Source organism: Barbus barbus (assembly GCF_936440315.1).
Source record: "Barbus barbus genome assembly, chromosome: 32".
Taxonomy (NCBI): Eukaryota; Metazoa; Chordata; class Actinopteri; order Cypriniformes; family Cyprinidae; genus Barbus; species Barbus barbus.
The window spans coordinates 6,311,591-6,324,723 of record NC_136760.1 but is presented as its reverse complement, the minus strand read 5'-3'; the positions used below and the strand labels follow the sequence as shown (position 1 = coordinate 6,324,723).

General features: G+C 37.5%; 1 protein-coding gene across 2 annotated transcripts; it reads right to left on the bottom strand.

The window, feature by feature from the left end:
* Window positions 1-82: 82 nt before the first annotated feature.
* On the bottom strand, window positions 83-11,808 carry LOC306851951 (lethal(3)malignant brain tumor-like protein 2). Of its 2 annotated transcripts, XM_079388492.1 has the most exons (18): window positions 11,787-11,808; window positions 11,117-11,570; window positions 9,727-9,856; window positions 9,501-9,634; window positions 9,306-9,420; window positions 9,138-9,217; window positions 8,873-8,990; window positions 6,271-6,405; window positions 6,116-6,204; window positions 5,770-6,019; window positions 4,970-5,046; window positions 3,223-3,327; window positions 2,983-3,130; window positions 2,819-2,901; window positions 2,480-2,714; window positions 878-943; window positions 563-718; window positions 83-473 (listed from the first exon to the last, which is right to left on the bottom strand). In XM_079388492.1, the coding sequence occupies exons 2-18, from the start codon at window positions 11,483-11,485 to the stop codon at window positions 367-369; spliced, it is 2,397 nt and encodes a 798-aa protein (XP_079244618.1). In that variant the 5' UTR covers window positions 11,486-11,570; window positions 11,787-11,808; the 3' UTR covers window positions 83-366. The 2 variants fall into 2 exon arrangements, with proteins under 2 accessions (XP_079244618.1, XP_079244619.1); XM_079388493.1 differs by having other exon boundaries at window positions 11,117-11,790.
* Window positions 11,809-13,133: the final 1,325 nt, after the last annotated feature.

The window sequence follows — 13,133 nt, the reverse complement described above, 5'->3', positions numbered from 1 at the left end:
TCTGGTAATATACCTTGAAATCCTTGAAGAATATGAAGATTGTTTAGGCTTAATTCTGTTGTAAAAAATGAAGTCAGAAAGTGCCTTAACACAAATGAAGTCCTTTTAATAGAAGATTGCAAGATTTCAGTAATGTGAAAAAAAGGAGAACTGTATATATATAAAAAAAAGTAATAATATAATCACTTATCTGTTCCTATAGATTACACTTAACAGCTTGGTTGAGTTAAATGACTACCAGTGTTATTTCAGAGCAAAAAAATAATGGTTAATAAACAGACTACCGGTGTTTAATATTAAAAGACAAAATAATCTGCTTCACACTTTTGCATATATATTTTTTTTTTTTATATTAGCAGAGTAGGGTTAAACTGAGTCCTCCTGTTTGAAGGTTGTGAAGCGTTCTGGGTTGTCACTTTCTTTGGATAATAAAGGGGTTTCCATTTCCTCCACCTTCACTTTTACTGCAATAACTGTAGAGAGACAGGCAAATCATGTAAGAACTAAGTATATACATGTTTTTTTGAATATACATTTTTTGAATGAAGAGATTGCTACATACTTTCTTCCTCAGGTTCAGTCTTTATTTGTAAGGTAAGTGGAGAGACAGAAGGGTTTGATGCCTCTTTTGATCGATTCTTCTCTGGATTCTCAGTGCGCTGTGCAGGCTGGGTTTTAGATGTGCATTTACTCGTGTTTTTCTTTACAAATCGTCGCTCTAAAGTGAAAAATACAGAATCATAAGAGAATGAAAGGAAGCAACTGACAATATAAAACTAGTAAAGAGAAATTTGATGGAAGTAACCATCATGTGCTTTAAATATTTAAATCATTTAAGAATCAACAATTCATCGAAGTAACCAAAAATTAAACTTACTCCTCTTTCCCATAAAAGGTTTTGCCTTTTTACTTGTGTGTGAGCGTTCCTGACCCTGAGGTGGTTCTACACAAGAGAGCAAAATACAACATGTAACAACCAAATGTTGGACAACATATGGGTCAATATCACTGTAGGGTGCCTTTTGGTGTTCATAATTCATTTGCCATGATAACCTAACATAAAAATGACTATGAAAGGGTGCGTTATATTAGGATAAGTTTTTATATTTATAACAAAAGCATTACTTGGCTCTTTAGATACATTTTCTAGATTTGTTTTAATTTTATGTAAGAGGATGCGTGTTATTTTGCTTTGTCCCATGCACTGCTCATTAAATTTAAATGAGTAGAATACAATCAAATCATAAAATTAAAATTTTCTGTAATATTTTGTTAAACTCAATTTAAGTGTATTGATCATTTGGTAATAAAAACAATATTTTTATTTAATAAAAAAAGAAGAGCTTTTCCATGTCCCTTGAATGGTTGTCCACCCTGTCGTGTTGGGAAATCCGCCCATTTAAGAAAAGGACAACAGATTTTTTGTCTCTTCCGCGGCGGGAATTTCAACCGCTTAGGTGAATAAATAGGTGACTTTTCAATTGACAAATTTTCTTTGTACGAGTTTGCTTACTTGCTTTTCCCAAGCTTAACATGTCCACCCTGTCGGCATAAAATATGCCAGAAGTGATTAAAATACAGTATTTTCAAAATATGTAAGTTTAGATATACCAAATTCTCTTCAACAACCAGACTAAATATTTAGCTAGTCACAGTTTGTAGTAAGGTAATATACTAATTGAGGCTCAAAATGTCCACCCTGTCGGCCATTTAGACTCGATAGAATGGACAGACGCATGACAGGTTGGAATGAACGAAAATTAATGAGGGGTCGGTATATCCATGTGATTGAGGATGTAATTATATTATTTATTATTATTCTATTTTTTTTTTAGAAGTTGAATAAATGTTTCATTTTCATATTTTGTCATTGTTTGTGTGTTCTGCATTGTGTGTCCACACACCATCATGTGCTGGTCCACCCAGTCATCTTGATATTTTACAATATTTTAAATAATAATTCAATCATATCTATATAATCCAGTGTGTTCAATAGCTAGGTGTGGGGGCAATAACATGCAAACAAAAACTGCATCCAAAGATCACAGTTTTCTCCAAATAAGAAAAAATGTGTGTGTGAATTGTATGAGTGTCTTTAAAAACACATGATTTACATAAAATCTTTTATGTATTTATGATTTGAAAGCAAACAAATAACCCTGTTTAGGAAAGGGACTGTCAGAAAATATAATTTGCATCCTAATTTTGCAATGAAAACTTATTTAACAGTAATATGTCCATAACAGGGTGGACATATCTTATGGTTTATGCTTCGAATAATGGCCCATAATTATCTAAAAAAAATGTGTGGGAGCTCAGCTAATATGTTTCTATAGTACTTGAGCGTCTACTATTTATATGACATGACAAAGCGAATGGGAAATTAAAACTAAAAATTTTGAGTATTGTGAGGGTTGAAAGGCACTCTATGGTGATATTGACCCATATATGAATACTATGAAAATTACAATTACTTTACCTGGGCCGATGGGTGGCTGCAGCTGGTAGCCAGTGATTTCACACCAGCCCACTGGATATATTTCAGGAGTCTGACAGTCTACCCACTGATCAAACTCAGGCTCCCAGCCATCAAAGTGAAGAAGGAGAAGCCGGCCTAGGCTGCGCCTAACAGTGGCCACACACACCAACCGTGGCTCCATGAGGTCCACTGCCTCTAGCTTCATACCTGAGGTAAAGCCATGGCCTACATCATCCTGGGAAAAACGCATGAGGGAGGGACCACAAGATGAGCTTAAAACATAAACTCACATATGCGTTAACATTGTATATGGCTCAACTATCAAAATAAAAGGTTTACAGTGTTGAAAAGTCTTCGTGGAGCAGCTACAGTTCCTTTTTCTTCTAAATATTTCGTCCATGAGAATATAGCATGTTCATAACCTTATAGAAAGGAGGCAATTTCAACAATTTAAAAAAAAATTATTTTACTTAAATACTGATTTTAGAATTTAAAGACATTACCAGGAGGTAGGGTAAGAGGTATGTTGTTGTTCTCGCAGTATCCAACAGGTAAAATGGCATGTGAGTTGGCATGATAACAAAACCAATCAGAGCCATCACCGATCTCAACACCATCAATGCCTACCATGATATATCCATCCAGCAACACCTGAGTGATAAAATAAGCCAGGTCAATGCAAATACTTTTAATAAGGAACAGAAATGATTCACTTAAAGTAATAAACAGTGGCTGTATCGTACCTTACGGACTGATGCAACGCAGATGTTCCCAAGGTTCAGAGGATCAATTGCTTCAAGTTTCATGCCTTCCTCAAAAAATGTATCTCCCATGTAAACTGTCCTCAACTGTTTGCATAGATTAAGGAATTATATATACACTGAACAAAATGATAAACGCAACACTTTTGTTTTTGCCCCCATTTTTCATGAGCTGAACTCAAAAGATCTAAGACTTTTTCTATGTACACAAAAGGCCTATTTCTCTCAAATATTGTTAAAAAATCTGTCTAAATCTGTGTTAGTCCATCCAGCTCACACGTGTGGCATATCAAGATGCTGATTAGACAGCGTGATTATTGCACAGGTGTGCCTTAGGCTGGCCACAATAAAATGTGCAGTTTTATCACACAGCACAATGCCACAGATGTCGCAAGTTTTGAGGGAGCATGCAATTGGCATGCTGACTGCAGGAATGTCCACCAGAGCTGTGAATTGAATGTCCATTTCTCTACCATAAACCGTCTCCAAAGGCTTTTCAGAGAATTTGGCAGCACATCCAACTGGCCTCACAACCGCAGACCACGTGTAACCACACCAGCCCAGGACCTCCACATCCAGCATCTTCACCTCCAAGATCGTCTGAGACCAGCCACCCGGACAGCTGTTGCAACAATCGGTTTGCATAACCAAAGAATTTCTGCACAAACTGTCAGAAACCGTCTCAGAGAAGCTCATCTGCATGCTCGTCGTCCTCATCGGGGTCTCGACCTGACTGCAGTTCGTCGCCGTAACTGACTTTGAGTGGGCAAATGCTCACATTCGATGGCGTCTGGCACTTTGGAGAGGTGTTCTCTTCACGGATGAATCCCGGTTTTCACTGTACAGGGCAGATGGCAGACAGTGTGCATGGATCGAGTGGCCCATGGTGGCGGTGGGGTTATGGTATGGGCAGGCGTATATTATGGACAACGATGGCAAATTGATGGCATTTTGAATGCACAGAGATACCGTGACGAGATCCTGAGGCCCATTGTTGTGCCATTCATCCACGACCATCACCTCATGTTGCAGCATGATAATGCACGGCCCCATGTTGCAAGGATCTATACACAATTCCTGGAAGCTGAAAACATCCCAGTTCTTGCATGGCCAGCATACTCACCGGACATGTCACCCATTGAGCATGTTTGGGATGCTCTGGATCGGCGTATACAACAGCGTGTTCCAGTTCCTGCCAATATCCAGCAACTTCGCACAGCCATTGAAGAGGAGTGGACAACCTAGTCAGCTCTATGCGAAGGAGATGTGTTGCACTGCATGAGCAAAATGGTGGTCACACCAGATACTGACTGGTTTTCAGACCCCCCCAATACAGTAAAACTGCACATTTTAAAGTGCCGTTTTATTGTGGCCAGCCTAAGGCACACCTGTGCAATAATCATGCTGTCTAATCAGCATCTTGATATGCCACACCTGTGAGGTGGATGGATTATCTCTGCAAAGGAGAAGTGCTCACTAACACAGATTTAGACAGATTTGTGAACAATATTTCAGAGAGAAATAGGCCTTTTGTGTACATAGAAAAAGTCTTAGATCTTTTGAGTTCAGCTCGTGAAAAATGGGGGCAAAAACAAGTGTTGCATTTATAATTTTGTTCAGTGTAGTAAATGATTACATGCCGTAACATTTTTAAACTAACAAAAAGTAAAAAAAGAAATCGTGACAATATTTTAGTTTAACATTTGAGTGAAATGGTATATGCAATAACCTTCTTGAATTGATCTGGCACACTGTTTTGATGGACTTTGCGAAATGCTGGATGGCTACTCATGTTGACACTCGTATCTGTGTGAGAAATATGCATGATATTTTCTACAAATAACCTAATAAGACAAACAACAAGTAACAAAATAGTATGAAAAAAGGTAATTTTTTAATATGAGCCAGAAACCGGCTTCCATAGGAAAATAATAATCAGTAACACTTTATTTTAAGGTGTACATGTTACACGTTACATGCACTTACTATTATAATAACAATAAATTATGCATAATTACATGCAAGTAACACTAAGCCAAATCATAATCCTAAGCAAATATGACATGTAGTTAATATTACTTAGTGCTTAAATGTATAAATACATTGTAACAAGGACACCTTAAAATAGTGTAACCTAATAATCTTTACAAAAATAAATAAATACAAATTTCATTTTTTCTACAAAGCCCTGCACATGACATAAAAATTATGATGAAGACAAATTAAGAATTTGTACCCAAGATTAATTTATTTGTGGCAACGTTTTATTAATTCACTCCCTCATTTCAGTTATACCCTTCCCACGACTGGCTCATCATTTCACTAAAACAAGATAACAACAAATAAATAAGTCATGGGAACAAATTCTTCTTTTAAAAGCATATCTTTATTGGACAATTATGAATGATAACAAGAAAATCCAAATGTGTGTTGTGTGGGGATCAGTATTTTTCAGCTTGCTCATGTCAAATGTTCTGCATGTTTGTACTAAGATTTTGTTTATCTGTGTGTACCTCAGTTTCTTCTCACCTGTTTCTTTGATTGAGTGGCCCACTCTTTCAGACCAGCCTACAGGGTGTAATAGAGGACTTTGCATGTGACACCAGAAATCTGAGAGCACTTCACCCGAGGCTCCCAGTCCCCCATCCTCATACAGCAGTCTGAGTCGGCCTCCTATGACAGTATCCACCACTGCCAAACGAGTACGGCTCACCTGCGAGCGATCGACCACCTCCACCCGAACCCCCTGCCTGAACGGACACCTCAAACTGTCTGCCATCTGAAACACAGACAGGGAAATAGAGGATAACAGTTATGCAGAAACTAAAGAACAACAGATGGTATCAACGGAATAGTAATTTGCCAGTGTTGTCACCTTGACATGAAAGTCAACAGGAAGAGTGTGCGCTCCAACCAGTCTTTCCATCAGGTAGGATTTCCAGTCTTTAATATGCTGGTGGACCTCTATAGGAATCAAGATTTAGCATTTTATAGAATTTATACCCAGTGACCTATGGTGTAAACACTCACCTTGAGGGGGCACCAGGAGCTTGCTGTTCACTGCACACCAGCCAATCGGATGAACATCAGCCGTGCCTAAATTACACCACAGGTCATGGCGGTCATCATCCTCAAAGCCCTCATAACGCAGAAGAGCCATATAGCCTGAGAGAAACACAGCAATTATAAGTAACACACAATATCACAATAGTACCCATAATTTAATTTAACTGCACACTAAAAATGTTTTTTTTTTTTTTAATAACATTTATTACAACCTAATAAACTAATAACTAATAAAACCTAATAAAGTGAATGTGTAGCTTTAAAAATATGTTGTCATATAAACATACAGTCAGTGTAACAACCGTCAGACTACACTGTATTTTTGTTTTTGTATGCAGACAGGCTATTTTGATAGTTTGTTTAATTAGTATTGGTTCTTTATTGTCTTTGTATATTAATTTGTTGTTACAAGTCTGTTTAACTCATTCGATACAGACAGCAAACAAAAAATTTGGGGAAATTATAATGACTCGATAAAATATAAATATAAAACACACTTATGTTCTAAGTTTGAGGTCAGCAAGTTTCTTTAAAAGAAGCAATGCTTTTATTCAGCGAGACCACATTAAACTTATTGGAAAAAGTGACAGTAAAGACATTTATAATCTCATTCTATTTCAAATCTTTTTTTAAACTTTCTATTCACCCAATACATTTTTCTTGAGCACCAAATCAGCAAGACTGAAGTGATGGCTTCTGAAAATTCAGCTTTGCCTTCACAGGAATAAATTACACTTCAAATACACTGCCCTCCAAAAGTTTGGAAACGCCCTAGAAAAGTGGGGTTTTGGACAATATTGGCATGAATCCTTTTTAATTTATGATAATTTTGCACTCATAAGGGACAACACAAACTACGAAACATATTTTATTACATAAACAGTTTATACATAGAAAAAACTTAAATTTTCGATTCATCAAAATATCCACCATTAGCATCTATTACAGCTTTGCATAATCTGGGCATCCGAGCTGTCAGTTTATTCAAACATTGATTTGATACTGTATATTACTCCAAGCCTCCTGAAGGATTGCCCAAAAATGATTCACACTGGTTGTACACTTCTTACAGATATCACGGTCCAGTTCCTCCCATAGTTGCTCAGTTGGGTTGAGGTCGGGTGATTGGGGAGGCCATTCCATGACAGACATGATGCCAGCTGATGTTTCCTCTCTCCAAATAGGATTTGCACAGCTTGGAAGTGTGCTTGGGGTCATTGTCTTGTTGGAAGGTTTAGGAAGGTTGGGGTGTTTCCAAACTTTTGGAGGGCAGTGTATAAAAAATTGAAAACGGTTATTTTATACTGAGTGTCTATTTACAGTACGTGCAAATAACCCACCTTGTTGGCAGAGGCTATTTACACTAACTCTGTCCACCAATGTGTGATTGGGATAGTCAACACTGAAAAAAGACACTCATTTAACATCAGTTTCAGTGGCGTAGATCAGTGGTTCTCAAACCTGTCCTGGGGACCCCCAGCCACCACACATTTTGTATGTCTCTCTCATAAGCCACACCCATTTCAAGTCTTGCAGACTCTACTAATGAGCTGATGAGTGGAATCAGGTGTGTTAAATGAGGGAGACATACAAAATATCCTGTGGCTGGGGGTCCCCAGGTCAGGTTTGAGAACCACTGATCTGGCGTAGATGGTAAGGCGTATGCTTTTTGACGCTGTGACACTGTCACATAAGAGACATGTTTTACCACTCTATTTATTGCATTTGATTTTATGTATATTAGAGTTTAAACTGGTTTACATGTTTCTTAAGTCCATTTTATTCCTCTTAACATTTTAGTGTGTGTATGTCTTTAAGAATTGTATGGTTGACCTTTCAGGTGACCAGTCACCTGACAGGAAGCAGGAACAGTATATAGAGAGCAGCATGGCCAACAAAAGGAGGCCACTAACAGCTACCCTACACACCTGGATTGTGGAGTTTTCATTTCGGTGGACTTACCTTTCCAGATTCACTTACAACAAATTGGATTATCACTCATTTTGGATTGTACATACACTGGTGGACTCACGTTGGGATTTTATCAGCACACTAGGATTCTTGGACTGTTTATGGGGTATGGTGCAGTGAACTGTATTCTTTTAACAGACTGAGATTTCCTGGATTTATTGTGTTGTTTTAAAGTCCCGTTCTTAAACGTATTTCTGTTTCATGTCATTCGTTTAACACTCACAGATCTCTCACACAGACAAATCTGACCCCTTTTTAAACTTTGTAACCCAGCCTGTTAGGCCGATTGTTACAACGCGATAGACCCAAGTTCGAACCTGCCTTTTACTGAACTTTTTGCTCCCTTTTCAAATCTCATATCGCATCGGAATGGCATTTATTTTCAATAAAAATGAAGGAAATAAACAAAAAATTTAAAATAAAGTATCGGGTCGGGTTAGGGTAGGTGTAGGGAGGGCTATATTGTCCCAATATAAGGTGGCATCCATTTAATAATTTGAATTAAAACTATCATTTACACTCAATACGTAATTATTGCGTACTGTTATATATATATATATTTTATTACAAATATTAATAATATGGAATTATATACCTGCCAGCTGTACAACAGTGGCGATCCAGTACACCTTACTTGGCAAGGCTGTGTGAGTGTTGAGAACCTCCACTTTTAACCCCACATAGATGTCGTCCCATTGAGCGCAGAGTGGTACCTGTTGATGTGGGGAGTAATGGGTTGACCATCATAATGCAATAGCAACAATAACGTGAAGGACATTTACACATTGTTATAACATTTAGCACATTTAATTTTCACAGGAACATTTTTGCAAGAACCACAGTGGATAGAAATCACTCACATGTCTGAAGCAGGATACTGGGGCAGCGAGGAGGCCACTTTTCTCAAGGTAATTACCCCAGTCAAACCCAGCCAAAGTAGCTTGGACATAGACAGTAGCATATCAACATTTAGATATTTGTATAGCTCACTGTAGTGAAACATAAGAGTAATCTGTGTGTCTTCTCACCATCTTGTCCAAATGCTCTGCTCTCCTGATGCTGCTCATTGACTTTTGAGTGTGAAGCCTCAGTCTGTGATTTCAGAGACAGTTTGTGTGATGACTTCCTAGTGGGTGGCCTTCCCTGAGTGCAAAGAGACACATTAATTAAATCACTGTTCGAATAAATGTGGATAAAAAAAATACTTTGCCAGACATTCCCACCTGGAGCCGTGCAAGAATTGAGGATTTCTTTGAGTTGGATGAGTATGAACGCGAGCATGACACACTACAGAAGCGCTTGGACCTGGAGAAGAAGGTTTCCGTGGTACCTTTGGTTCCACACATTTCACATGTAACTGCAGAGACATAAAATTGAGTTGGGTTTACATATACTTGTCCATGGCATGCATTTGGGCATGTTCATTAATATAAGTGTTCCCGAATTTACCCATTCCATCGCTTTCTGCACAGGAAGAAAGTGTCATAGAATTATTAACATCTTCATCAGTGGAATTCTGCTGATTATGGTGTTCTCCATCAAATATTCCTTCTCCATCATTCAGAAGTTCCTGTTCATCCTTTTTAGGAAAAACAAAGTTATTTATTAATTAATCAAAACAATGGTTAAAAAAAAAAAAAAAAAAAAAAAAAAAAGAAAGAGATATAAATTGCTGATACACACCCACACACATTGGTTTTTGTGGTTTATGGGGACTCTCCATAGGCGTAATGGTTTTTATACTGAACAAACTGTGTGCGCTATTGCCCTACACCAACCCTACACCTAAACTTAGCCCTCACAGGAGACTTTGTGCATTTTTAGATTTTCAAAAAAAACACCATTTAGTATGTTTTTTAAGCCTTTTGAATTACGGGGACATAGGCAGTGTCCTCATAAACCACCTTCATATTGTAATACCTCTGTCATACCCATGTCATTATACAAATGTGTCCTCATAAACCACATAAACATGCACGCGCACACACACACACACACACACACGTCAAAAGCTTGGAATAATATTTTTGATTAAAAATACAGTGAAATATTACAATTTAAAGTAATGTTTAAAGCAGTTTTTAAACAAATCTATTTTAAAATCTGATTTATTCCTGTGTTAGCAAAGCTGAATTTTCAGCAGCCATTACTTCAGTCTTCAGCGTTACATGATCCTTCAGAAATCATTCTAATATAATGTTTTGTTGCCCAAGAAACATATCTTATTATTATCAATACTGATAGCAGTTGTGCTGCTTAATATTTTTGATAGTGCTGCCAAACGATTAATCGCATCCAAAATAAAAAATTGTTTACATAACAGTATGTGTGTGTGTTCTGTGTATATTTATTATGTATATATAAATACAAACACATACAAAGTATATTTTGAAAATATTTGTATGTATTTACATGTATATTTATATTCATGTAATTTATATAATATATAAATATATTTAATATATAAACATAACATTTTTCTTAAATGTACACATGCATATTCTTTCGGGTCTTCTTGACCTGCTTCTCCCATTTGCGGAACTCCTCGGGGTCGTTGGGAAATCTGAACATCATATGTACACACATACATACACACACACACACACACACACACACACACACACACATACATACACACATACATATATATATATATATATATATATGCAGAATAAAAGTATTGAATTCTTTCTTAAGAAATCTTACTGGCCTCAAACTTTAGTAGTTTTCCAATTATTATATTTATTTACTTTTTGCAGGTTTGGGCCTCCATACCTAGCCTCGGGCTTTTTCAAAGAGTCTCCATTAAAAGAAGAAAGAGTTATGATGGGATACTCACTGATGCGAGATGTTGAGGTTCAGTGGTCGCTCTGCGTCTCCTCTTCGTACAAAAGGAACAGGAGACCCCGCTTCCTCCGCAGTTACTGCACGGTGGTCGGATGAAGACCGTCGGGACAGCTCCATCCTTCAGTCTCAGCCCTTTGAATCCCATCGTCTTTGCAGCGGCATAAGATTTCGGATCAAAGCAGTCTTTGCTGAAGTGCTCAGAGCATAGATGGGAGTACGTCTTGGCGACCCATTTCTTTCGGGTCTTCTTGACCTGCTTCTCCCATTTGCGGAACTCCTCGGGGTCTTTGGGAAATCTGAACATTGCGACATTTTGCCCACTGAACTTCCCACAGCCATAAGCAACACATCGGTTAGGCATTTTCAATTTTTAATATAGATGTGGCATCAAATAAAGGTCCACGGCGTCTTCGGGAAACTAGTTTGCAGCTGGCTCCAACTGTTGCCTGCGAATTACGTTCAGAAGCATTAAAACATTTAAATATTTCTAACAGATAACATTAAACCAAAATACTTTACGGTTACTAGCAGTTATTCAATGGTGCACGCATATAAACAAAGTTTTGAAGAACATCTAAGAGCTCCCTTTAAATGGTAAACACTAAGCAAAACGCGAAGCAAAAATATGCACATTGTTATGTGCAAAACAAAACATTTCTCACCTGCTTTACTCCAATGTGGTGTGGTTTTGCTTATCCTTAAAAGCGCATTATCGCCATCATCCGGACTGGAGAACCAGTTACATTACAAAATGATTTTATTAACCTGTATGTATGGAATGATATTCCGAACATTATTCAAACGGAATTGCAAATTGTATTTTGTTTATTGTTTGTATTTGCAATTGCGTTTTCAATTTGTGGACGCATAAAATGTGACATAATCCAAACGCAAATGCAAATCGCGCGTTACCGTTTGCATTTTCGTTTAAGCGAACGCACAGTGACTGCCAAATTTAAAATGGAAATGCAAAGTCCGTTTGCATCTGTGTTTCCCATATCTTACGAGTATTGACCCAGTCATATTTAAATAGCAATTTCAATTACCACGTCTGCTTTTTCACTTTCTCAGCGTCGCGTATGTAGCCAGCCAAAACTCAAATGGAATCGCAATTCCCTTTGTATTTCCATTTCCGATGCCTTACACGGAAATTATTACTAATTTTATTAATATCATTCCATATGTATGGTTGTAGGTTGTTTATAATACGATGTGATTTTCATAAAAGCCTTAGTAATACGCAAATGCGCAGCGTGGTTCCATGGTGTAATGGTTAGCACTCTGGACTCTGAATCCAGCGATCCGAGTTCAAATCTCGGTGGAACCTAAATTTTGTTTTTTCTATGGTAAGTTAAGCATGTTGTATTTTATAGTGCGTTTCACAATGTTTATAATTTGTACTTATAATTAAATGAAAAATATCAATAATGAACAGGGCACTTAACCATGAATGATATTGCCAGTCTGGAAGTAGTAATGCAGAAATCCCATGACTGTACCTGAACTCATGGCTCCTCCGTTTTGCAAAGCTGAACTGGGTCAATAATGTAACCTACATTACTAACACTACTAACACTTGCCGTAAGTAAACAACTGCATGCATGTACAAGTTCTCTAAATGGCAGGAAATTAACTTACTAGCAGAGTCTTTTGTTTATAAGTGACTATTTTGAATTTAATTGGTAAGTTTTATATATGAAGTTCTTTGAACAAATACAATTTGGCCTATCATCCAGTTTTCGTAGGGCTTATATGTATAGCCTACTCTTAAAACCACTTTGTCCTGGGCCCCATGATTTTTAGCACTGACTCTCTGAATACTAGTGTACAACTCGCATTAGATCTTGCAATTTCTTGGCATTTTGAGTGTGCAGTACTCATCAGATGGTCAGTGAATGGACAGTGGGTCAGCTGTGGGTGTGTGGCTAACCATAACTTGGACAAGTAACCTTAGTGCCTTCAGAAAAGTAATACAGGTGCATCTCAATAAATTAGAATGTCGTGGAAAA